We start from the raw sequence: 27,573 nt of genomic DNA, 5'->3' as shown, positions 1-27,573 counted from the left end.
CGTCAAATTTGGCCTCTGCTCAAGTTCATCACGGTGTTCATCAAGCATGAGACAACACAAGTAACACAATCATGCAAATTGTTGACTCATTCACTATGCACTGCATAGTGATCATCACATAGTTTGCTATCCAGTTGTTGACATGGTTGACACGGTCCAATCGCTCTATCAGAAACCAAAAGAAAATGGTGAATGGTGGTAATATACAGTAGTACTACCAAAAAATCATGATCCAAAAGACATTCAAAATACATGTGGACATGGCACTAACTATATCTGTCTGTCAAAAGCTTTGCATTTTAATCTAAAGTGTCTTTTATATGCATGAGTGGGTGTTTTCTGTAGTGTCATTTACTGTGCTTGTTCAATGTAAAAACTGTGGTGAGTATGACCAGCATTTCCTGATGTACAGCCGTGTGTGTGCGTGTTTTACCCTGTGCTGGACTTGTAGCTGTGTCCTAAATGGCAGTTTTCAGGTGGAGCGTCAGGATCATGCCAGAAATCAGGATAACAGCGATCCCCCTCTAACCTGAGGCTGGGAGCACGCTCAAAGCCATAGTCACTGGGAACACACAGAGAGACGTAAAGCTCTATTTTTAGCCCCAGATCTAATTCCCAATGCAATGCACTGGGGTGTGAAAATGAAGTAAAGATTGTCTGTTACAGCAAAGGCATCCGTGTATAATATAATTGCAATTGCCCTGAAATGTGCAAAAGTTATCTCTCTGTTTTATACCAGGCAAAGTCTTTCTCTGTGCACTGGCAAGGTTTAGCTGTTAAAGCTGATGTATAGCTCTTCCCTTTAATGCAGAACGATGACTCTTTCCTCCTCCTGTACACTCGTTCCTGGCCCATGATGCATTTCTCTCCCTGTGGTAGAAAACTTAAATGAAAATTTATTTCCAAAACAGAGGAGTTGAAATTTTTCTGCTGAAAATCTTTTAGCTGAAAATCCTTGCCTATTTCTTCTTATTATTAGTAGCAGTAATAGTATTTTGTTTTTATATCTTCTTTCCTATTGTTTGTGAACATGCTGTAACTTTACTGCTGAGTAGGAGGTCAGAAAAACAGCCTGATGTTACCTGAAGGTCAGTGAGTTTCCAGGAGTCATAATCAGCTTCTGTGCACTGTCTGGGAAATGACTTTCGGAAATCCACCTTCACCAGCTCCCAATCTGAACGGTAACTTATGTGGCCAAATACCCTGTCCACAACAGTAAACATCAATAAACATAAGCCTTTGTCTGTCCATTAATGCATCCCTCCATCCATAAACATCCCGTTATCCTTCAATCCACAAACGTTGAGACAAAAGCCAATCATCCCTTTCATCGAAAAGCGAGACTATCTGAGTGTAACTTTGACTTTAAGTCACAACACACTCTCTATCCTATGATGCATCTTGGGAACGGAACAAGCGAGTGGACAGACACATGAACGTGCTTTACTAATGAGCAGGGGCCTCTTTAATTGAGGCCTTTGAATTTCACACTGCCTTTATCAAAAGGCCAGCCGCTTAATAACACAGAGACCAACAGCTGTTTGGGGTCTATGGGAAGATGCTCTCTACTTAATCTCAAATAAAGCACTGTTCACCGCCACAAGGTGGAACCCTGTATCTGTGTTTTGTAGAATTCAGTGCACAAGGGTCACAAACAATTAGAAATGCTTTGATCATCCGGTATAGCACTCATAGCTAAGATTAGAATATTTCAACATTTTGTTTTACCATAATATGGTCTGTTTGCAGTTTTATAAATATACTTCTACAATGAATATTCAATGATACAATGATAGTATAAAGGCCTGATAGCAAAATGCAATTGGAAGAAAAAAAAATTCATAACCATTTCAGATCGGGGTTATGCTCAAACAGCACAAACAAAATAAGTGAAATAAAGGAAAAGCATGTTAATATTACTCTATGTACTAAGGGCCATAAAACCAAAACAGGAAGCACAGAATAAAATATACATCACCTTAATCTTTCAGAAAATGTGATTTTCTATTACTTCAAAATAATAAAATTGCCCTACAATTGTCTTAAATGAATAGTTCTTCAGTACAACTTTTTCTCTGTTGTAAAGAATGAAGTACGTTGTAAAAGTTTTGAAACAACATGAGGGTGAGTAAATGGTGCCAAAATGTAATTTTTTTATTTGTGGACTAGTAACTCCTGTTCAATTTTCAGAGGGCTCATACTCACGTCATAACCAGTGTCTCATCTCCAGGTTCGCTCAGAAGTCCATCCACAAACACAGAAGTGCTGGTGAAGTTGTGGATGCTCCATGTTTGTCCTTCATCTATGCTGAATCTAAGTCAAAGCGTTAGCAGTACACATAAGGAAAAGAAAGTTGTATATCATACATTTTATGACCTATTATAAATCTGTGCTTTGAGAGAAGACATTTGTATTTTAGTTAAGCGAACGTGAAACCCAGTTTACAACTTTCAAAAAATCCTCTAAAATTAATTATACATATGACCCTGGACCACAAAACCAGTTTTAAGTCGCTGGGTTATATTTGTAGCAATAGCCAAAAATACATTGTATTGGTCAAAATTATCGATTTTTCTTTTACGCCAAAAATCATTAGGATGTTAAGTAAAGATCATGTTCCATGAAGATATTTTGTAAATTTCCTACTGTAAATATATCAAAACCTAATTTTTGATTAGTAATATGCATTGCTAAGAACCTCATTTGGACAAATTTAAAGGTGATTTTCTCAGTATTTCGATTTTTTTGCACCCTCAGATTCCAGATTTTCAAATAGTTGTATTTGGCCAAATATTGTCTTATCCTAACAAACCATCAAAGGAAAGCCTATTTATTCAGCTTTTAGATGATGTATAAATCTCAATTTCGAGAAATTTAACCGTTTTGTGGTCCAGGGTCACAAATGTGATACATCATTCATTTCTCTCTTCATGAAAATTGGGAACATACTGTTAGCTGAAAAATCACTCATTCGCGTCGAATCTCACAGCGTGAATATGAGAGTTTGTAGGCTACAAGCCAGCATAAGCACTACAAGTTCTTAGTTTTAACTAAGTGTTTGTACTGCCAAGACTCAATGCCTGATGAAAGGCTTCAAGACTTATGTGAGAGATGGTAATGATTTTCTCTTTGATCTTCATAGGTCTCCTCTTTACGCACATTTGTGAAGCAAGGCGAACTTGATATCTAGTATGTGAATCACTTCATATTACATGGGTAAAGAGCTGTCTGAGTGTGAAGGAAGAGATTTTCGCTGCTCAGGAACTCAGGGTGGTCTGAAGAGCCCTCCAAAGCCAAATGAGCTTCTTAAAGCACTCACTCAAAGGATTATCAGCACAACCAGGTCAGCAAAAGCCACAGAGGGAACGTCTTGAATTACTGTTTTTTATACTACCTAGTTACTACTCAGTTTCTTTTTTTTATATATAAGTTCTTCTGTCAGTCTTTGTCATGTCACTGTCATACATTTGTGTTTAGCTGAGCTTTTGAGTTTAAATGCTTATAAATGATGTCCAGACACTACATTATGAAAAATAAAAAATAATATTGATCTTACTTGAGTATTTTTAAAGGGATTGAGGTGTCCTTAATGGCCACAATGACCCCGCCATGATCCAGATAAAGAATGTGATGCTCTTCTTCAAAAACCTACAGTGAGCGAATGAAAAAAGCTCCTGAAGACATTTTAAGTTCATCTTCATAATTGTCAATCAATATTTAATGTCAAAAATAGAGCTGATTAAATAAGAGGTTGCAACAATCTCGAAAATCACTAAAGGGGCATTAAGACAGAGGAATAAGTCTGCCACATATTGAGTGCTGAAACAGCAGCAAAAGGGAGGGTGTCAAATAAAACTGGGCAGAATAAGAACAAGAGGAACAGAGATCTGAATTCAATGAGCAAACCAAAACCAGTCTATTGGGAAAGTTGGGTGTTAAATACAACGAGCAAACCTTAAGAGTTGTGACAAGTCACAGAAGAAATGCTATAGTTAAGAATTTATCTGACACCAAAAAGTCATTGTAAAACAAGTTTGCCGACCATTAGTGCCTTTTCAGTGTTCATTCTCACCTGTCTCCAGGTCTTGCCACAGTCTGAGGTGATGTACATCTCCTCTTTATATTCAACCAGCTGAGACCCAAGGTTACCTGAAGAGAAGATGCACGCAGAATATCTTCACATAAATACAAAGAGGGAGAGGGTGTCTTTAATTTTCTTTTTAACTTGAGGCGAAGCAACAATTTCCTCATTTTGTTTAATTTTAGGAGAAGAGGCGGAGTAGACGTGAGCGAGTTACTTATAAAAAGACTGCAACTGTAAGAAAACTGGAGGCTATTGTGGATCAAAGGCTGAGAACTAGTCAGAGCTGAACATTTTACTGAGGAAGTGCACAATAATAGCAGGAGAAAGCAGGATTTTGGAGACTCTGTGATTACTGTCTGCGGTGATGTACACATGCATTTATATGCTGAGAACAAGCTGCAATGTGTTTAAAACCAGGTGTTTTACTCAGGTGTTTGTTAGTAAGTAAAATAAGTCAAGAGTGAACAAGTCACTGTAACACTGTGTGTGTGTGTGTGTGTGTGTGTGTCTGTTACATGTCTGTAACCCTGAGGAAATGGACAGACTTGATGACCTTGTGAACTGGTATTAGCTCTAGCCTTGGATTCAAGAACATTAATGTACTGTCTTCATCAATTCCCCATGAACCCTGTGGCAAAAAAGAGCAAATATTTCATTTATCTGTGCCTGCCTCCTTTAGTGCCTCAGTGTGGGCTCAATTGCGGTGCACAACATTCAGAAATGGAAAAAGAAACAAGGTTTCCTTTTCTCATTTTCTACAGATTGTCCATCACATTTCATTTTCCCCCTTAAAAATATTTCTCAGCATTCCTTTTCTTTTTTGTGAAGAGAATTCCCTAAGCATGATGTAGTGCAGATTTGGATCTGGATTATAATTATTCCTTGTAACTGAAAAGAGTCGAGAAGTACAGAGATTGATTTGATTTGAGTTTTTAGACTCCTCACAACTATGATGACAATGCTGATGTGTAACATTTGTCATGGAGACTGACCTGCACCCATTATGAGGCCTGGGGCAGAATCTTTAGTGTGGACCGTTCCAGATACGTACGGGTTGTCAGCCCACCGCAAGTGGAGATGGAGGTGACAGTCAGGCTAGGAAGAAAAAAATAAATTATTCTCTCTGACTATTTTTTGTTTTGTTTTTTGCACTTTGGCGATCATGACAATCTGATTACCCAATAGATGCACCACCAACCAGCAACATAAGGTGTGCACTTAGTAGAGAATCTAGACTGATTGAAAAAACACAAAACTTGCTTTAGTAACAATCTAAGTTCGACAGTAAGCAGCCCATAATTCAAAACCACAAGTCGTACTACATAATGTTCTGGATAAAAGATGGATCAGAGCATGAATATACAGCATATTTAAGGTGTCAAATAAGCAATAAGTGATTGATAAGTGAGGAGGAGAAGAGAACAATGAGAAAAAAGACGTCAAACAGATGGCTGAGAGATGAAGATGTGAGAAGGGTTGGCTAGACAGACAGAAAAGGAGAGAGAAGTCAATATATATATCCTTTCAACTTGTGATTCATATCTTATTTCGTCTTGTTTGTTTGCCAGAAACCATATTTGTGTCTTAATTAATGGCCAGCTACCAGTCACAGTAATTAAAATGGGCATTTATAATGATACATATCATCTCTAGTTGTGTGTGTGTGTGTGGATTGATGATCGTTTTTCTTTCTTTGTCTCATGAGAGAGCAGCAGAACCAGTGCCTGCTCTGCCCACCAACCCTCAACTGAAAACAGTGGGAGATGAGTTAGATCGAGCGGTCAATGACTTCATGTCTGCGTCTGAGACTGTTGCGGTACAATCATTCTGAACAGGAAAAAAGCTGGATATATATCTGTAGATGTATAATGAATTAAAGTCACAATTTTGTTTGCATGAATATGCAACGAACTGAAGGGAAATTGACATTAGCACTATTCTATTATTTAAATCAAATGTGGAGTTGGCAGGCTTCCAATCTAAAGTTTTGGGGTCTTTAAGAGTTTTTTAAATGTTTTTGAAAGAAGAGTCTTTTGCTCACAGTTGCTGCATTCATTTGAGCGAACATACAGTAAAAGATGAATATTGTGAACTTTATTACAACTTAAAACAACAGTTTGATGGCAAAGCTGAATTTTCAGCAGGCATTACCATTATATATATATATATATATATATATATATATATATATATATATATATATATTTAGCAAGAATCTTTGATAACTAGAAAAGTTAAAAAGAACAGCATCTAAAATAGAAATCTTTTGTAACAAAGTTTTTAATGTCACTTTTTATTAATTTAATTAATTTTAAATAAAGGTATTAATAAAAAGTACAACATTTCTTTTCTAAAAAAAAGAACAATCTTACTAACCCCAAATGTTTGCATGGTAGCTTATGGATATGCTTTGTAAATAATATGTTGTATTAACTGAAAGATATAAATAGGGTCCTAAAAACAAAACTAAAACTGATTATTCTGCTTTACTTTCATTGTCCCAAGGAAGGATTTCTCAAACTCAGTCCTACACAAATAAAATGGGTGCAGAAGCAATTTAGCACTGATAGATACATAGAAATGCAGAAGACCATTTTAATTGCTGCAGTGGAAGCCGAAATGAGGAATGAGCAGAAATATTTACCTGCTTGCAGCTGACAGGTTTGCCATTCATATCAGTTGTGGGAGGAGCCAGTGGTTCCCAGTCTCTGCCTTTGTTGTAGGTGATGAGAGTCATTACTTTTCCATCTACTTTTTGATTGGCTAAGAATACGCCATTGATGCCACGAACCTGATGAACACACACAACCAAAAGATGTAGCAGAGTTAGTAGACATCAGCAGCAGTCTCACCCAGTGTGTTTTTGAGATATTACAGGTAAAGATCTCTAACAATGTAAATTTTACCACAGCTGAGCTATTTTTAGTTCATTATGCAATAGGTAGGATGTGAAGCTCACACTGCCTTGTTTTCAAAGGTACTTGTGGGGTGAAATGCTGACCTCTAGGATGTCGATGAGGACATTCTCTTCAGGCTGCTTGGTGCTGCGGACGTTCTCCAACACAATGGAGTAATAGACTCCTTGTGGATCCGACTGGTAGAGGTTGTACGTGTCTGTCTGATACCATTCCTGCAGAGCCAGGAATACCTGATTCTCGTCTGTACTCACAATTTGCACATCCTGCACAGAAAGACAAAAACAAAGAGAAGAAGAAAAATACCACACAAGGAGGTTACAACCACGTGTAAGGATAAAAGTGAAATAAGTTCAATGAAAATGAAAGTTTACGTTTTCTCAGTACAAATCATTAACATCATGATTTGTTTGTGTTTGCATCTTTGTGTGAAAAGAGACACAAAATCACTAGTGCTTATATAAAACAACCACAAAAAAGGGCTGCATATAAATCTTTGGTGTTTATACTTAGTTGCTTTGAAATGAAGAGTTTACTTTGAGCTGCTCTGAAGAAATGTGTTGGAACATGAACTGTTTAGGGACAGATTTAGATTAAATGAAAGAATGAGCATTTAATGAATCCACCCTATAATTAGCTCTTCTGGTTTGCCTTAAAAAACAGAATCAACATTAAGCTCCTCAGTTTTGGTAGCTTAGCTGCATACAGTTGTGTGCTGTGGCAACGACTGGGCCAGGACGGGGAAGTTTGTCACCATGTTGTTCTTCCCGATAAAGTGAAAGTGGGTCGCATTAATTTAGGCGCAAAGATGCCCCCAGCTGAATTCATTCAGAAGAACTTAAGTAAAGAGCTAGCAAAGTCCCTGAAGTGCTGAGTAGCTTTAATTTGCTTCAGAGACCAAATTCTAAGGCTATTTCTCACTTATGTCCCACTAACAGCAGTTTAGAGGCACTGAACCCCCTCTGTGAGAGGTCAGTTACACAACACCTGTTTGCTCTGAGAATTATAGAATGGAATAGGGAAGATAAAGGATAAAGTAACACGCTTAAAGAGCATCTGCAACTACTTGAATGTATGCATGTGCATATGGACCAACACACACTGTGCATGCAGATTCTATGTAAAGAATGATTTTAGGCACAGAAAACTTTCCAAGAGGCTTTCTGTGTAATATGTCTTATATCAGCTACAATAAAGTCATCCTTGAAATTTCGAAATATTATGACATGATGTGAGTTCAAATGATTTTGGTCAGAATGAAATCGAGTTTTCAGACAATTTCATAATTCTCTTTTTCACTTTTTCACTTCCCAAAATGGCAAGAAGTTTTTCTAATGCAACATAATGATGAACATTAGTTGTTTAAGTGGTGTTGCATCTGTATATTTTATACTTCTGGTGGTGCCACAGAGCAGGACAGAAATCGTTGTCTGGTCTTTTTCCTCATAACCGGCTAAATTAGTTGTTTTCCGGCAAGACGTATCAATATTTTTCATCAAAACACAAAATGGTACCATCAATATTCACAATTCCAACTTATTGTGATCAATGACCCAACTCGGAAAATCTTGGCTTTAAGAGAGTTTAGTGTGTAGAAAAACTAAAAAAAAAAAACCCTCCTCCAGCTCACTATTAAAGTGACTTCTAATCCTACTTCATCTCTATGTTCTCTTCCTTGCTAAAAAATCGTTCTATATTCACACACAAACACTTCTGAAAAGTAGCTACCAATTTCCCCTGATGACTATTCTGAAGAAGCAAATTTCCACTTGTAGAGTGGATTGTAAATGTGTACACGACTTTACAGACATTATTTCAAATTCAATCTACACTTTTACCAACCTTAGCTGTCATGAGGTTCATAATGACATCTGAAATAAGCAATCACAAATTGTAATAGCTGAGTGATTGCTTCCACGTTTGCTATTTAATTTTTCGATCAGATTTTGACATGGTGCTGAACACGCCTCTTGTCTAGAAGTGCAGTGTAATTCATATCTCTTGATTTGGGGTCAAATATGAACAGCTCAACATGTTTTAGTTAGTAGTGAATTCATATTATAACAATGAGGTCATCTTCCTATCAAAGCTTACACAAGACAGTGAAGTCATCGCTGTTAAACAATGCTGTTGAAGGTTACCCCGGAGAGAGTGGAAGTTTTAAATGTGGATTATAAGCTCATTGAAATCAGCACACAAACAGCAACAAGAACAACGGAGTAAGATGATTAAAAGAGGAAGCTGTAAGTGAAGCACTTTTTCTTTTTAAGTCTTACATTTTCTTGGCTTCTTTGTTTATCATACAGTGTGACGGGACACTCAGGTCCCGAGTACTGATAGCAGCACTATCAGATCTTAAGACAGCACTATCCATCTGTCTCTGACAGCAGGCACAGGACCCCTATCAGCCAAGACACAGCTGCAGGACATTTGTGGCTCTGCCAACAGCCACAATCCCTGATTGAATTATCAGCAGGCTGACCGAGGGTCTAAGATAGAAGGATGGGATAGGTAACTACACAAGTATGGATGGAAAGACAGGAAATCTGTAAAGAAAAAAAAAAAGAAATGAAATGAAATGAAATGGGATATTAAGACTCCAGCAGAATGTTTGCTTTTTCTCTGTGTCTGGTGGTTTAATTGAGCTCCAATAGTGGTGCATTTGAATTCTGGTCATGCGGCTCCATTCTTGAAGCAGAGAAACTTAATTGGCCAAAATCAATGATATTGCTTCTATTCAAAGTCTGCTTTAAGTAAAAGAGCACTGGACCCCTTTTAAGTGATTTTGTGTGGTTCAGGGACGATTGCAATTTGATTGCAATACCAACATTTATCTAAGCTGAAAAACTGAAAGCAGGCTTGCAAAATTAGAGATGCATGACAAAGTTTAATTTTTCAGAATGGCGTCATTTCTCAACTACACTTAATCATTAAAGAATAAAGATTAAAGAGTTGGTTGAAATGTGCCTCTTGAAATTTGACACACTGATGTTATTTGTTCATTTTAGATGGGTTAACCTTGATGCTGAAACACTAAATGGCAAACATCTTTAAAGGGACAGATAACCCAAAACGGAAAAATCTGGAATCATTCAATCAACTTTTTTTTTCCTTTCTGAAAAACACCTCCTTCTGTGTTTCACATGTATCAACTCATGCAGGTTTTGAACAACAAGAGTGAATGATGATACAAAGGTTATTTTTGGATGCACTATCCCTTATGTATATATATATATATATATATATATATATATATATATATAAAGCAGCCTTATAGCCATTCATTTCCTTAATCTTTAGCTCTTCAGATCTAGCTAGCTTTACTTCACGCAAATATAAAAAAAAATAAGCAAACAAACAAACAAAAATTATTTGAGATGAGTTTTAAAATCAGAAAAATGAAGGATGAAAGGGGAAAAAAAGGAAGGAAGAAATGGAGCTTAGCTATTTAGTGCCCTATATGTTACAACAAACAAATCGTCCCACCGGAGCCAAGGACCATCATTAATCCATAACATAAAGAAAACTTCAGGAGAGATCTGAGACTGCATACTGGAATTGGGCTTTGCATTTTTCAAAAGGCTTTCAATTATTCACTATGGAAAATATGGGCACAACATCAGCCAACCCCGTCACTCTCACACACTCCTGCTCTCTTCTGGGTTCTTGAACCGGGTGTCTAAAATTTAACCTATCTGCTCAGTCAAGCGACAAGCAACCAAAAGAGCAGAGGGAAGCGGGTCTAGAAAGAGGGAAAAAAACAATATTGTTTTAACCCACAAAATGACACCACAAAAGTGAAATGATAACTATATCCTTTCTAAATTGTCACAAAAACCCTTGCATATGCACTAAGCGAATAAACATATGTTCTACTTCTACAGTAATTAAATCAAAACTTATATCCTTTGCCATTAAGACAAATGCCTGGTAATCTAGGGCATCTTTTTAGTAGTACTCTAATCTCTCTCTCTCTCTCTATGTCTCTCTCTCTCTCTCTCTCACTCACTCACTCTATCACAGTGAATCAGTGGTTGGCATAGTTACAAATGCCATTGACAGCAGCTGCCCTACAGCCTATCTCCTTTCCCTGCCTCTCTTTCTTTGAGGTGAAATATACATGAAGCAGGCCTCCATTCCAATCAATGTTATTCAATTACAGTCAGCCAGCATTTTACTGAAGTACTCCCTTGGGTTAGAGCCACAGACAGCCTGGTCAGTCATCAGCTGTTACCCTTAGCCAGCTGTCTTCTTTCACTGGCATATGACTGCCATACATTACGGCTCCTCAGTAGGTTAAACCCACATCAGGGTTTTAATGGTGTAGTATTTCAATGCTAGACACCAACTGTGCTCTTCAGTTCATATATATTGCTGCAATACGTCATAGTCAGACTCCGGCTTTAAAGTGAAATCCACAACAGCTGAAGTTGATAAAAGAACAATAACCACCTTCAAACAGTAATTCACATTCAGTACATAGTTCATGACAAAAACAGCAGTAACTTCAAACACAAAACTAAACATGCACATGATGCTGTTACAGTAGATGTTAGTAAAAAACACCAAAATTATTTTTAGGATATGTAACACTTATGCTCCAGTTTAGTGTTTGTTTCACTCCATTTGTCTGTGCTTGCAAGTTCTGGACACGCAGACAGTCTGTGCATTTGTGGTGGGTATTTTTCAGTGACTATTACTGTAAGTTACATCAGCACACCAGAAGGTGGCGACAAGTGACTGCCTTCATATATAAGTGTGTCATTGAATCATTCATTTAACCAATTTGTTCAAACTCTCTGATTCATTCAGCAATTAAAGGGTTAGTTCATCGAAAAATGTAAATTATGTCATTAATAACTCACCCTCATGTTGTTCCAAACCCGTAAGACCTCCGTTCATCTTCGGGACACAGTTTAAGATATTTTAGATTTAGTCCGAGAGCTCTCAGTCCCTCCATTGAAGCTGTGTGTACGGTCTACTGTCCATGTCCAGAAAGGTAAGAAAAACATCTTCAAAGTAGTACATGTGACATCAGAGGGTCAGTTTTTTGAAGCATTGAAAATACATTTTGGTCCAAAAATAGCAAAAACTATGACTTTATTCAGCATTGTCTTCTCTTCCGGGTCCGTGGTGAGTGAGTTCAAAACACTGAAGCTTAGTGATATCCGGTTCGTGGACAAATCACTCGAACTAGTCAATCTTTCATTTGTTATCTGGCTCGGCTCTGTGTTCATCTTCAGTTCTCTCTTCACAGCAGTTCAGTCAGTGTACTGTTTGAGTAAATGAATTACTCCGGGATATTGGTTTGTTTTAACTCAGAGGGAGTGACAGCCACATTAAAAAAGTTAACAGCTTAAGTCAAATTTGGTGAACTGGTTCAAGAAGATCCGGTTGCATCCAGTGATTCGTTCGCGAACCGGATATCACTAAACTGCTTTGTTTTGAACTCTCCCTCACAACAGACACGGAAGAGAAGACAATGCTGAATAAAGTCGTCGTTTTTGCTATTTTTGGACCAAAATGTATTTTCGATGCTTCAAAAAATGCTGACTGACCCTCTGATGTCACATGGACTACTTTGATGATGTTTTTCTTACCTTTCTGGACATGGACAGTATACCATACACAAAGCTTCAATGGAGGGACTGAGAGCTCTCGGACTAAATCTAAAATATCTTAAACTGTTTCCCGAAGATAAACGGAGGTCTTACGGGTTTGGAACGACATGAGGGTGAGTCATTAATGACATAATTTTCATTTTTCGGTGAAATATCCCTTTAAACTTCATGGTCATTGAATTATTTACTCAACCAACTTATTCAAAAACACTGATTTATTCAGGAACAAAACATCACTACGTTATTCTGGTTTTACTTTTTTTTTATCGATAATATACTGGCATTAATCTAAAAACGGCATTTAAAATGACTAAATATTAACTTCTTAGTATTATCCAATATTAACTTAATGTTAACCTGTTTACTGAACTGCTATATAAAAGCAATATCCCACTTTCCATAGTGTTGTTGAACTTAATTCCAAAACAGCAATCTTGATATTTGTGATATTGCTTAATTTACAGTGATGTAATTAAATGAGACTAAACAGCAGAAAGTTAAAACTATATTTTAAACAAATAATATGTAAACACGTTTATGATATTAAATATCACTTTGCATTACATTTATGCTGGATGATTAGCACAAAAATGTGTCTGATTCACAACATTTTTTTTGTTATTTTAAACATACATTTGTAAAACCTACAATTGTGACATACAAATTTATTTTATTTTTTTTGCAAAGAATACAACCCAAAATTGCACACAAAAGTGATTTCAGAGTAAATACTGGTCATTTAACAGCCACATTTCTGAGGACCGTACCTTTGGTAGGGCATATTTAGGGAATCTCATCTGAACAAATTCATTTCTTCGGTATGAGACATAATACTTGGTTCGATTTCCTGTAGATACCTAAAAAAAAAAAAAAAGAAAGTATGTTTTTATTTCACTATCCCAATTTTGAGACAAATCACTCTCACTTTCCTATTCATCCTTTTCGATCTCAATTTACAATGTCGATTTTACCTGCTGGTATTGTCCTAAAAGATTCAGTCTTTACAAGCACTGAATCAAAATCTCTGTCTGTAGGTCTCTATGGCTCACATAAATTGTGTCCATGACTCTTTAACCAAACACAAACAATTCACACACTGTAGTCCTGTTTCTCAAGAAAAATGTTGAAAAAAATGTTGGTTGCTTTTAATGTTGGTTAAACACCCAGAGTCCTGCAGGGGCATGGTCCTCGCTCTGCTATATACACAGTATGGCAGTCTGGAATACTTGATTATGATCAGTCAGTCGTGACATACTTTACAGTTATTTCTGAATAACGACCAGAAAACTGTGCAACTGGCTGTTGTCCCTGGCAACACATTTTTACTACATAGCTGTGCTAGTTAATAAAAACTCAGTTCTTTATCTGGCAAGCAGTCATGAAATAAATGGCATTATGTGCATTCAGAAGATCATTATCACAAAAAAAAAAACCCTTCTAAGGTAATACAAGACTCTGACCAGTTTTTATTCTGCCTGGCTAAAAGTGCCAGTAAAGAATTGCATTTAACAGAAGTGACAGTAAAGCAATTTATAATGTTAATGAATTATGAATTAAATGCTAATCCTTTGAATTTTCATCAAGAAAATTCATCAAAGAATCCTTAAAAAATATACTGCCACAAAAATACTAAGCATTTTCAACATTTTCAAAATTTATGATAATAAGAAATGTTTCTTAAGCACCAAATCAGCATATTAGAATGAAACATGTGGCACTGAAGACTGGACAGGAGTATTTTACAATATATTAAAATTATAATAATATTGTAATAATATTTCACAATGTTACTGTTTTACTCTGTTTCTGATAATAAATGCAGCTTTGATGAGCATAAGTAACAACATTCAAAAAAAATCTTTAATTATTGACGTTAGTGTATTTTGTGGTAGTGTGTATATGATACATTATATAATATTATAATATACTGTAATCTGATGTGTGAATGGATCTATCCAAAAAAATGTGTACATACATCATATGTTAAGACTTTTCACATCATTTTACCTTCACAAATATGTGTTCATCTTGCACTGAGAGGGAATTGTGGTCAATCTTCCCCAAGAACTGTGCTGTCACCATTTTATCAGAGCAATTTTGTATGAGACATGTGACATAAAGGTAACCTGGTGAAAGACAGAAAAACACACACATTAAAATGGTTAGAGGAAAAGTGAAGGTAACAATTTGACTTTCAAAAGACTTTTTAATTCTGATCATACAGCTTTTGTAAGTGAGTATTTAGAAGCCGTTCCAAAGGTAAATGGAGTGAAAAATATCTGCAAAAAAAATAAAAAATAAAATACAAGGAGCTCTTAATAATATTAGCTGATGCTGATCCTCACAGGGCATACTGTTTTGCTTCAGAATGCCAGGAAATTAATTATAAGAAAACAGTGTCGAGGTGCCCTGTCGACGTGGCCTTTCTCTTTAGAATCTCACACAATAGATGGCTCAGCAACCTCTACAAAACACACTCACACACACACACACACACACACACACACACACATACATGGACAAAAAATTACAACCAATTGGAAAATTATGAACAAATTTGAGGAGAATGCTTACTCCAAAAATCATGGCCAAAGGTTACATATCAAAGTGGGGAACTTAATTGCTATTATCATAATGTTGTTTTCTCTCATTCTCTGTGGTTTTATTTTTTGTTATTAATTTTAGGCAATCAAACGGGTATACTACTTCACTGAAGAGGACGAATGGATAGTCAAAGCAGTACAGCAGAGAAATTCATTAAAAAGCAATTAGAATGGCTGAACGCTTTGCTTCTGTCTTCTGTCACACAAGGTCAGATGTGCACACACACACACACACACACACACACACACACACACACACAACCAGCACATCCTATGAGAGGCTGAAGGAGCCACTGAGTTGGAGAAAAAACACTTTGGGTCTGCATCTGTCAGTGTGACACAAAGCCAACAGGTACACAGCTGAAAGTTCATTCATCAGAAGAAGGGCTTGATGTACTGTATGTGTCCAGTGGGATTTTCTTATACTGGTTAGACACAACTCTCACCTCCCTTAGGGGTTGAGTGTATGTGTTTGTAGGTTGCAATGTGGCTGTCAGGTGGCGCTTAACCTTCACTGGCTTGAGTGTGATGGAGCTCGGAGTTTGCATCTGCACGTCTGCTCTCTTTCACACACACAAACACAATTTTGCTGAAAGAGGTTTGTTTGAATGAGGCAAAACTGACACCCTAAACATCCCATCTGCCCAAACTGAATTGAAATGCACTGTTCAATAAACACATGAGCTCCCTTACCACCACTGATGTCTTGAATCTCCATATGAACCAGATCAGGATCCACATCCACCCCGGTCACGGCCCTTAAACAAAGCATACACTTATTATGTAGTAAGAGAGGATCAAACAAGATTGGCTAACACACAGAAGGACATCTTAAAGGGTATAGTTCACTCCAAAATTACAATTCTGTCACCATTTCCTCACCTTCATGTTGTTCCGATGACATTATTTAACAGATAAGGGGAAACTTTGAAGACTTTTCTCTCACACAAAGACCTCAAATATAGTGCATAACTATTTTTATGATACTTTTTTGGGCTTTTGTGTCCTTTTTGAAGCTTGAGTACTTCAAAACACACACAAAACAGTAACCAGTGACAGTTTTCAGAATTTCACCTTTTGTTTTCCGTAGAAGAAAAAAAGTGAAATAATAGTGACTAAATGATGACAAAATAGATGTCATTTTTGCTTTAACCATCCCTTTAAAACATCTGCTCAGCAGAATCTTCTCAACCACAGAGACACATACAAAGCCCTTGGTTTCAAGGAATGCAGACAGCTCACTGTCTTTTGTCTAGTTGTGTTAAAAGACAATTGTTTGGAGGTTACTAAGCTTCTCAGTGAAGTTCTAGCTCAGTAAACTCGCACAAAACCTTCATCATTTGCAAGCATTTTAACAAGCAGGAAATTAACAGAACCTTTTAAGAAAGTGTGTTAATTTACATTAGTCACGAAAAGTTCAGACTTCATGCATTCTGTTCAGAGCCGATCATGACAAAACTGTAATGCTATCTGTCAGGATGTCCTGCCAATGGTTAGGGTAAGGGGTTTGTCTTTGTTTCAGCATTGTGTGGACAATCAGGACTTTGACTGACAAGATCAATGAAATCGGCTGCTGGGAGAGGTTTGCACTTAACTGGCTTAGGAAGAAAAAAGAAGACATTTATGTCAATGTATATATCAGACAGTGTAATCTTTAGCATTTCAGCTGGAAAATAATGGTTCTAAATCAATGTTTTACTACATAAAAAATATTTACAGCAGCATAATAACTACATAATCTTGCTCCACATTGATTTATGGCAGATTACTTGACCGTCATGTCTCAACATCACATAATAAGTAGCAATGAGCTCAAGACTGCTCTCCTGACCACACGGTACAGACCACCCTCCCAGACAGCATCCCTGTCCATTAAAGCCACACTGATTTATGATCTTTCCTCTCCAGACCTCCCCTTCTGTTGTTTTATGAGCGTGGCAGCAGACAGGGAGGACGAGAGAGACACAACCCTCACTATGAACTGATTTCTGTCGCGACTTCTGAGGCAATTCTCTGAGATGTTTTAAAGAGGTTTGGAGACAGTAGAGAGGGAAGGGGTACGACCCTTATCAAACCCCCTGCTGCTGAGGAATAGAGTAAAAAGAGCTTCAGATTTACAGTGTCACTGTAAAACCTCCAGCCAAATAAAACGTGCTGGATGGGGTTTATTATGGCAGAAGCTGACGGGAGCTGACTTTTTCATCTTTGATCACTATCAACCACAGACAAACTATACAGAATCAAATATTGTGTGTATGTGATTCTGGTAAAGTGTGCTGGGAGGATGGCACGCAAGCAGAAGACCAAAAGACAGATCAAAACAGAGAAAGATAGGGTCGGACAGAATGACTGGTTGGGGTGGAGAAATAAATCACTTCTGTCCAGGATTTCAATGCCAGCTGTGGTAGCAGTGAACCATAACCAGGGAGTGAAGGCATGGAAAATGAAAAAGTGGTTGACTTCCACTAAGAAGGTGGAAGAAGAGAAAGACAGAATGGAGAGGAAAAAAAGATTTAAAAGAAAGTCTCAGAGGGCAATGTAAAGTATAACAAAACAGCACTGACACCCAAAGAAAGACTTACTTTCTTCTGTGGAATACAAAAGAATGTAAAAGCTGTTGTTTTCCAGTAAAGGCAAATGGTGACTGTGGTCATCAAGCAACATTTTAAGTGAAAAATAGCTCATATTTTAGTCGGTTTCCCATCATATGTCATCAGAAGTCTTAAATACCACCTTTACAAAGTTTTTTTTTTTTGTGTGTGTGTGTGTTTTTTTTTTGTAGCTTTACAGCCTCTCATCCCCACTGTATGGAAGACAGCAGCTCAGACATTCTGCTAAATAGCTGATTTGATTTCCCACAGAAGAAAGTCATACAGGTTGGAAACAACATGAGGTTACTCTAAGTAGTATATAGAGTGACTTAAAAAAATATATATCAATTATTATCATAATTTTTTTTTTTTAAATCACCAGAAAACTCTGTCTTTAGTAACACGCTCCTGTAGCAGAGTCCATTTGTGACCCCGATCGGTGGAGATATACAGCTGAAAAATAAAAAAAGACAAATAAATCACTATTTACTGTCAACGGATGCTTGAAGCAATGGTCATAACATTGATTTTTAGACTGGATTAGATTAAAACACGCTTTGCATTATCCTTTTCAGGATCATGAGAATGAGATGAGAAATTAATTGTATACTGTATATAGCAATTAGGTTGTGGGAAACTGTCCATATATACCAATTAAAACCACATATGATGAGTGTGATTGTGTGTGTGTCTGCATCTGTCCCCAACTGATCATCCCTATAATGAGAATATATTGATCACCACTTGCATGGAAAATACCCATCAAACTTCATCATAACTTTTCATTGTCTTTTCCATTTAATCTCAGAGATGATAAATGCAGCGTGTTGCAAGCAGTGTTAAGGGTTTTAGCAATTCATCAACTGCACATAAACACTCACGCACACACAGATCTTGCCTTGTTGTTCACCCAGCCGTTGACAATGTAAACATGCTCTTTAGCGAGAGACAACCATAGCCTGAAGGCCAAACAGTGCTGCTCATAACTCTAATAATGAGGATGCCAATATGCTGGAGAGCAAAAAGCATAGCCATAAACAAAGCTGGGTGAGAAATGTGTTGAGAACAGTTGGTCAAGGCATTCAGCCGAGACCTAAATCATTAATGCTGAAAAGGCCACAAAGACTAATTCAGGAAGTTAAGCCTGACAAGAAAATCTACAAACATGCAGCTGGAATTAAGACATATTATGGTCTTGTGAACTTGTTTGAAGCTGCCAAAAAAACACTGACTTCAATTTGTGTCATTAATATTCATTTACTCGACTGCATGAATCTGTATTGGCCAACACTTTCATCACTGACCTTCGCCTCCTTGCTGTAAGCCAAAAGTTTGTCTTCCTCAGATGGATGGAAGAGGAGTGTATCTACAGTGAAGGAGACAGGCTGCCGTTGGAAGGATGAACCCTCATCTGTGCTGATGAAGAGCATCTGGTCACGCTCATTGATGCTGGAGCTCACCAAGATCACCTAAAATAACACAATGTCTTCAGTGACTGCATGTCTAGATGTATGTTTGTTAGTGCTTCCTAAAGATTTTATTAAATAATGTATATTTTACTAATATTTTACTTTTTTTATATGCACAACATAGTAAATTGCAATTATATATATATATATATATATATATATATATATATATATATATATATATATATATATATATGGCCAATCCTACTCTAGATCATCTAATTACTGTACAGTAAAGCTGTGAACTATATTATACTCAGACACGCGTGCACACACACACACACACACACACACACACACACACACTAAAGCACACTATTTTCTGTTTTTGTTGCCCAACACACACACAGGCTACAAATAAAAGATAAAGAGGACACATAAAGGTAAAAAAGAAGTCAATATCAGTTTTTTTAATTGCCTTCTATGCCTCTGAATGTCCCAGAGTTTTGCGAATTCACCAAACAAATCTAACTTTATTCTATACAGTTCCTTTAACTACCCTTAAATGGCGCTGTTGTTCAAGCAACTGTGTACTGAAGCGTCTCTAAAGGGGGGGGGGGGATGTGGGGGGGCGGCAAGTTCACTACCTGCTCCAGAAGAGAAAAACAAACTGGGATCCTCACAGGGACTGACAAACAGAGGGACTCTCAAAGGGATCTCTGTAAAGCAAGTTATCCATCCCAAAACAAAGACTCTAGGGGGAAAAAGGAAAGAATCTCCTCTCTGTAAGACTTCCCTCTTAAAGCAATAACTCGCTGAGTTTAGCACAGAGCCCCCTTTGTGGTCTGTGGATAAAAGCCATCAAACAACATTCTGTGACTGTCCCAGAGGAGTATGGTAAGCTGGCAGGGCTGGAAGAGGCTATAGAGGCCGGTAAAACAACATGGGGCAGAATGTGTTGTCTGATGGCGCTTTAAGAGCGTAATCACGTGCCTGCGATGATGTCTGACTGCCACTTCAGAATGAGGTTTTAGCGAATGTCTGTAGGTCATGTAATCGGTTATAAGATTAATCTGCTTAAAGATCTCCAACCGGATCCTCTTTCACAACAGGCAAGTGACATTGTGTCATTTATGTAAAATGAAGCTTTGTATGTCTATTTCTGATTAAATGAAAGACAATGCAGACAGCTTGGTGGATTTACACACATACATGAGAGAACAATCATCCTGCTTGTCTCAACATTCCTATGAAATTGTTCAAATGTTCAAATGCTTTACTTTTACACAGCATTCATGAACGAGACCACATCAGGGTTGCCAACTCTCATGCATCTGGCGTGACACTCACGCTTTCAGCATCAATCTCACGCTGAAGTCCAAGCGTGAGTGTCACGCCAGATGCATGAGAGTTGGCAACCCTGCCACATGATTGTATTCACCTAATTACTCATACTAATGAACAGCAGTAATATTCATGATGCGACAAATCTCTGAACGAGTTGCTAATTCAAACACTCCTCTGAGTCTTTCGGTGCAGTGGAACTTTGTAAACAGAGCAGTCAGTGAAAGGGACAAACATGTCTGAGTGTACATGTGTGTGTAACCACTTTTACTCAATGCAGCTCTACTAATTTTGCTTTCCACCCAATTTCATATGCAAATAGGCAGTTTTGATTTCCAGTCAGTGCTGAGCGAGAAAATGAGAAGCAAAGAGAGATGAAGAAGGGGAGAGAGTGAGAGAGTGAGAGAGGTCTGTTCTGTGCACCTGAGCTCAGCCACTGGAACAAAAGACAGACTTGAAGAAAACTGACTGCGGCAATGGCAAATTTTCAATACTCAACTGCACAAAGCCGAGGGGAGATTTGTGGAGTGCTGTTTGAATGCTGAAAGCTTCTCCTGAAACAACAGAGACCTGCTTGGGTTTGCATTCTGGCTTAGCTCTACCGGATGCACCTCTCAGAGAGAGAAATAGAAATAGGATTCCTAGAAAAAATGATTTTCTTAGTGAGAGTCCATTAGTGGCACAGATTAAAGGCAAGTCTGACATCATTTACTCTTCCTCAAGTCATTCTAAACTAAATGTGAATAGTTTTTTTTTTTAAACAAATTGATCCAGTTCATAAATCTGGTTTAAAACAAACAAACAAAATTATTTCACAAACCTGCCCAATGCTTGAGTCTAGTCTCAGTGGTTTTTAAGTGAACATCTCAATGGAGTGAATATTAACTTGACTTCCACTGTATGGACAAAAAAATACAAATATTAAAATTATAATACAAAAAATAAATAAAAAATACTTATCAAAGATAATTCTCAGACATTACTTAAAATATTTTTCACTGAAGAAAGAAACTCATCAAACAGCTTTGGGACAACATGAGGGTGAGTAAGTGTTGACAGAATGTCCTTCTTTTTTTCGGTGAACTATTCCTTTAAAATTAAATTTTGTCCTCACGCAAAGACTTGCAAGTCCTGAAATATAGCATTGGCTATGATCACTATGAACTGTCATTGAAAAATACATTATTTTGCATACGGATTAAACTAAGTGTAAATAAATAAAGATTTGTGTGAACTATCCCTTTAAGAAAGCCCCTCTGCCAACAGGCAAGCTTGTGACATCACACATATACAGTTAAGATTCCCCCCTGACTCTCTTTCTCTCCAAATGTGGAATATGGAAATATTCTCCCACACACATCAAACACTTTGAATAGACATTAAGTGTCTATTATGTCTGTGTGATAGTGTGAAGGTACATAGGCCAGGGAAGAGACTCCCTTTTCAAGTGAGACAAAGGAAATGTGTGTTTGTCTGCGCCTGTGTGTGTGAGAGAGAGCTGACCCTTCTCTAAATCCAGGTCTCACATAGGTAATTTGTCAGGAGCATGCTTGAGGTGAAAGCACTGTTATTAAGTCCCTCCTGCCTGTCATAATGGCTCAACTCAGACTAAAGAACAGCCCACACATCAAACACCTACACCAGGGACGAGGACCCATGAAAACACTGAAGACAAAAGGAAAAAATGGATAACAATGCTCACACTGTGTGCATGATCACAGCTTTGTGCTTGGGGCTACTAGGTTACATTTGTTTTTCATTTTTTGTTTTATGTTTTGCTCTGTAGGTGCAGTTCTTGGCAGAAATTATACAGTTTCCTGCACTGTAGTGTCTCGGCTCTCTGACTATGACCTAAGGAAGGCATAAATATGTGCACCTTGACTGTTGGCAGAAAAATAGCAAAAAACATCCTTAAAAACATGTTGTGGCTAAGTAATACAGTTAAAGTGATGTTAATATTTGACACTGTTAATCACCAGATTCTCCTGTCCACCCTCAGAAAGATGGGCATCTCTGGAACAGCACTCCTGTGGGTTAAGTCCTACCTCTCTGACAGATCCTTCAGTGTGTCTTGGAGGGGTTATGTTTCAAAGTCACACCACCTTGCTACTGTTGTTCCTCAAGGCTCAGTACTTGGACCACTTCTCTTCTCAATCTACATGACATCATTAGGATCTGTCATTCAGAAGCATGGCTTTTCTTATCACTGCTACACTGATGACACCCAACTCTACCTCTCATTCCAACCAGATGACCCGACGGTAGCTGCTCGCATTTCAGCCTGTCTGAGTGACATTTCTAGCTGGATGAATGACTATCACCTTCAGCTTAACCTTACGAAGACAGAACTCCTGGTGATCCAGTTAAGCTTCACAGACCACATTGCTACAACTACCCGGTCCTGCAGGTTTGCCTTATACAACATTAGGAAGATTAGACCCTTCCTGTCAGAGCAAGCAACCCAACTTCTTGTCCAAGCTCTTGTTCTCTCCAGACTGGACTATTGTAATGCTCTCCTGGCGGGCCTTCCTGCATGTACTGTCAAGCCTCTGCAACTGATCCAGAATGCAGCAGCGAGGGTTGTCTTCAATGAGCCAAAAAAAGCTCACGTTACTCCTCTCCTCATCAGGTTACACTGGCTACCAGTAGCTGCTCGCATCAAATTCAAGGTTCTGATGCTAGCCTACAAGACGACCACTGGTACGGCACCAACTTACCTAAACTCATTGGTTAAATCTTATGTGCCCTCCAGAAGTTTGCGCTCTGCAAGTGATCGACGCCTTGTGGTACCATCCCAAAGAAGTTCAAAAACACTCTCACGGACCTTTTCCTGGACTGTGCCCAGCTGGTGGAATGACCTCCCAATCTCAATTCGTACAGCTGAGTCTTTACTCATTTTCAAGAAACAGCTAAAGACTCATCTTTTTCGCCTGCACTTAACCAACTAACACTAGCACTTTTCCCTTTCTTGTCTTTTAATTAAAAAAAAATAAAAATAAAATAAAAAAAAAAACCTACCTATGCGTTCTAATACTAGACTAACTGAGACTTGTCATGGCACTTGTATACTGTTGTTGTTCTCTTGTTGACCTGACTGCTTCTATTGTTCTCATTTGTAAGTCGCTTTGGATAAAAGCGTCTGCTAAATGATTAAATGTAAAATGATTAAATGTAATATGTGGGATTGTAGGGGTGATCATGTGATGAAGTGATACATTTTCTTACACCATGTCCTGTCCAGGAAAGATGCAACACGTTTCCAGCAACAAGTGCTTTATTCACCCTGAAAGACAGACTACTGTGTGACATGACACAATCTCAGCCAATCAGAAGATATTTAATGGTCCATGATCTAGGCTATAAATTAAGACTTTTCATCATGATACAATCTGACATCTACTCTCTTAGCCAGAGATACAATATTTGCCGAGAGCTCAAAACATAACATGATACAATTTAATAAGATTCAATGAGATGCAGCAAGATAAGCAATGATAATATTCAAGAAAGTCTCAGTATCTTTTTATAACAGTTCAAACAATTCTTCTAGTTGTCTCTTCAAGAGGTTTTCCCTTAAGACACTACATGCAGATGTGGCTGAGATGGTGCATCATAGAAATCTATGTAAATTTTTACAATTATACTTGATCAGTGCACTGATCCATATCAATGTATCGGTAAATCCATAATTTTGAAAATTATTATTATTTTTTTTACAGTGGGTAGGCCTATGTAGAAAAGGTTGACCATATTTTAGTTTTCCAAAAAGAGGACTGTTGGTGCGGGCAGTGCGGGGGGCTGGGGTGTGGTTGGTTGGTGGTTAAAGTAATGCCGAAAGTAGGGATGCACGATCATGATTTTTCATGGCCGATTCCGATACCGATTTTTTTACAAGCAAACTGGCCGATTCCGATACCGATTTGCGGGTTTTTTTTTTTTATCCTTAAGCAACAAATAAGAAAGAAGGAAAGTATGCATGAACAAGATGTTTATTTGGTATTTAATAGGCCAAACTGGCTTTTGGCTATCGAAAACAAAAACTGTAACCATCTGAAATTAATGGCAGGATCTGCACAGTAAGTAGCCTACATTCAATACAAACATAGATGGTACAGACATCAGCATTTAGCTTTTGTTTTTGAATTGGGTTGAAACTACAGAGAACTGGTCTTAAATGAAAAGATTAACTGTAACCATGTGAAATTAAAGGCAACAACTGCATAGTTCTACAGTCCAAACACCACAATCAACACACATTCAATAAGATGTTTCTTAATCAGCATTCAGTATTTGTTTTAGTTTTTAAATTTGGTTTTGAATTTAAAAAAGGTATTTACCAGTGAGATTAAATAAAAGTATGCTATATAAATAAATGATTCCAAAATGTTAAAATCAAATAATGTTGGTGCGAATAAAACAAAGATGCAAAGTGTTTCATTTATCCAATAAAAAAAATAATAATAATAATAATTAAAAAAATTAGGGAAATGATTCACATCTATATTTTATTACTTGAGCAAATGAAAAATAAATAACTATTGTCTCAAGTTAAAAAATATAGATGTGAATCATTACCCTAAAATGTTTTAATTGGATGAATGAAAACTTTTTTTCACTGTGCTACAGCAGGCGATTTTTAAATCAAATTAAGTCGATGCAATTTTAAGGTAAAATAAAAATAATCATCCTATACAGAACTGACGTTTACTTCTGGCTTTTCAAACTTGTATGCAAGTTCTTCTTTACAAAAAAAAAAAAAAAGCATTTCAGTTTCATTCAGTTCGTTTCTCATCCAACACGTGAGAAGTTGTGCTGTACATCCCTTCACTGTCTCCGCTTGTGCAGGTGCGGACAGGTACAGATACAGTCGCGTAGCTTCAGTGAGCAGGAAAGACAGTTTGTCTTTGCACCAGTAATGTGAATGGAAGAAAAAAAACATTACACTGAGATGGTTTTATCTCGTCGCATTCATATTGTGTATAAGGGTCTAACAGTCTAATTTCAACATGCAGTTTACATCTGATGCATATGGGACACAAAAGTGGAAACACTTTAGCAAGTCATCATTGGATTGGTTGAATTATACAGGATTTCCAGGAGACATGGGTGTGTCGCGTTCTTTAACATTCCACCTGGAAACAAAGATACCATGGCGCCAAACTCCCTCACGAAAGAAAAAAGCCATAGTGTTTACAACTGTGACGATGAGTGCTTATCAGAATCAGCTAAACAATGGAGTTTCAAAAGTATGTAAAATATTTAAAGATCATGGCATAGAATCTTTAAAATACGTCTGAGAGTTCTACACACTGGTCTGTTATTGTGGTGAAATTTCCATGGCCCGAAATGCGACACTAAACGAAATGAAATGTGACTGGTTGTTTGATATATCGGTCAAATGGCCTCATCGGTGGGCCTTGGCCAATAAAAGCTGCCATGGTTTCCAGACCTTCTGTCATGGTTAATGAATGCACTGTTTCCTGCTTGTCTCATGTTACGTCATGTTGATTGTTTCATGTGGGTGTTACTGCTGATCATCTTGATCAGCGGCAGCTGCAGCTCATTACATCAGCCTATTTAATGCCCTGTCTTTCGTCTCTTGTTTGTCAGATCGTTGTTTGAGGTCCTCTGTGATCCTTGTTTGTGTCCCTCTGCTCAGCATTACTCCTTGTGTCTTGTTCCTGTTCGGTCGTTGTGGATTACACCATCATCTCACGGATCCCTCATCATCACTCACCTGCGCACTCTATCACCTTCTCACCGTTCTGTGCTGCCATCGAGGTTCCTGCGCCACCCACCACCAACCCAGCCTGACGTTACGTCTCTAATAAAGACTGTTTACTTGCAACTTGCTTCCTGTCCTTTATACGTCGTGACACCTTCAGCCATCAGTCCAATGCTTGGGAACTAATGTAGTCAGAACCAAAGTTTACAGGACTAGGTTCTTTGGAATCCTCTCAAGGACTTCTGCATTCTGATTGTTTGCCGCCCAACCACGTCATAGCTCATTACCATAAAGTTGACCTGACTTCAACTCTCCTCGATGCCCTCACCTTCAAAAGACATGCTGCGCCACTGCTTGCCACCGGCTCAAATTGAAAATGAATGACTTCCGGCAACATTGACACTCAACAGCAGCAGTGTAAACGCACGGCCACTCTTTAGCTCCGCCCACGGTGCGCCTCCAGGAGCTCGGCTGTTTTCGGAGAGATTCGTAAAGCTATATATTTCTTTTCTTAATATGATAAAACTAAAGACTTTTTGGAGATATGAAGGATGCAGTACTACTCTATAGGTACTCAAGATGAATATGAGATTGGGTGAAATTGTGTGTGTTAGGTCCCCTTTAATTTCAGGCCACCCACTCATACTGCAGACAAATTATACAGACATTTTAAGAGACCAATATTTAAAGGAAAAGTAGTTCTTGAAAAATGCTTCTTAAAAAAAAACATATCTAATTCTAAAGTGTTAAAATAATTCATATTTTAGCTGTGGGAACAGTTTGTCGATAAGATGATCAACAAATATTGATACACTTTATCCTTCAATCTCTTAATTAGTCAGCAATATATTGGAGCCTTGGTTTACTGTGATGGGAAACAATCTGATTAGGCCCAATCTACATTAACAAAGCCAGAATCTACATTAAACTGAATGACGCAGTGATTCCCCCATTCTCATAAACACACAAGACTCAAAACAAAAAAACAAAAAAAAAATTCTAATTATTTTGGGAAATCTGTTAAAATGTATTTGTCAAACAATGATTAAATACACTGTAAAATGTGTTAAATACGGTTGAGAGAGTGTTACACTACAGAGCCCTGCACTACAGAGACCTTTTTTTCTTTTTTTTATGTCATGTGCAGTGCTCCATACTACACTGTTATTGGTAACTGAAAGCATAATCAAATTATCAAAATTAATACACAAAAAAATCTTCTTTCTGCTGAGTTCTGCAAACATGGATTTCATGTAAACCTGCAACTTTAAAACTCTGTTA

At 37.6% G+C, this 27,573-nt stretch overlaps 1 protein-coding gene across 3 annotated transcripts in view; it reads right to left on the bottom strand.

Annotated features, from left to right (window-relative positions):
* Positions 1 to 27,573, bottom strand: part of LOC132107175 (VPS10 domain-containing receptor SorCS2-like) — a 181,009-nt gene that overhangs the window by 13,534 nt on the left and 139,902 nt on the right. For all 3 annotated transcript variants that reach the window (XM_059513420.1, XM_059513426.1, XM_059513433.1), the window contains exons 4-17: positions 19,119 to 19,283; positions 18,194 to 18,267; positions 15,917 to 15,981; positions 14,628 to 14,746; positions 13,388 to 13,477; positions 7,086 to 7,265; positions 6,729 to 6,875; positions 5,077 to 5,179; positions 4,073 to 4,149; positions 3,557 to 3,648; positions 2,206 to 2,313; positions 1,083 to 1,203; positions 737 to 870; positions 434 to 562 (exon numbers count right to left, since the gene is read on the bottom strand). In XM_059513420.1, coding sequence (XP_059369403.1) covers positions 434 to 562; positions 737 to 870; positions 1,083 to 1,203; positions 2,206 to 2,313; positions 3,557 to 3,648; positions 4,073 to 4,149; positions 5,077 to 5,179; positions 6,729 to 6,875; positions 7,086 to 7,265; positions 13,388 to 13,477; positions 14,628 to 14,746; positions 15,917 to 15,981; positions 18,194 to 18,267; positions 19,119 to 19,283 — 1,604 coding nt within the window. The remainder of the gene's footprint in view (positions 1 to 433; positions 563 to 736; positions 871 to 1,082; positions 1,204 to 2,205; positions 2,314 to 3,556; positions 3,649 to 4,072; positions 4,150 to 5,076; positions 5,180 to 6,728; positions 6,876 to 7,085; positions 7,266 to 13,387; positions 13,478 to 14,627; positions 14,747 to 15,916; positions 15,982 to 18,193; positions 18,268 to 19,118; positions 19,284 to 27,573) is intronic.

Source organism: Carassius carassius, chromosome 2 (genome assembly GCF_963082965.1).
Source record: "Carassius carassius chromosome 2, fCarCar2.1, whole genome shotgun sequence".
NCBI classification, from domain to species: domain Eukaryota; kingdom Metazoa; phylum Chordata; class Actinopteri; order Cypriniformes; family Cyprinidae; genus Carassius; species Carassius carassius.
Note: the sequence above shows the minus strand (reverse complement) of the source record. Positions and strands in the feature narration are given on the sequence as shown.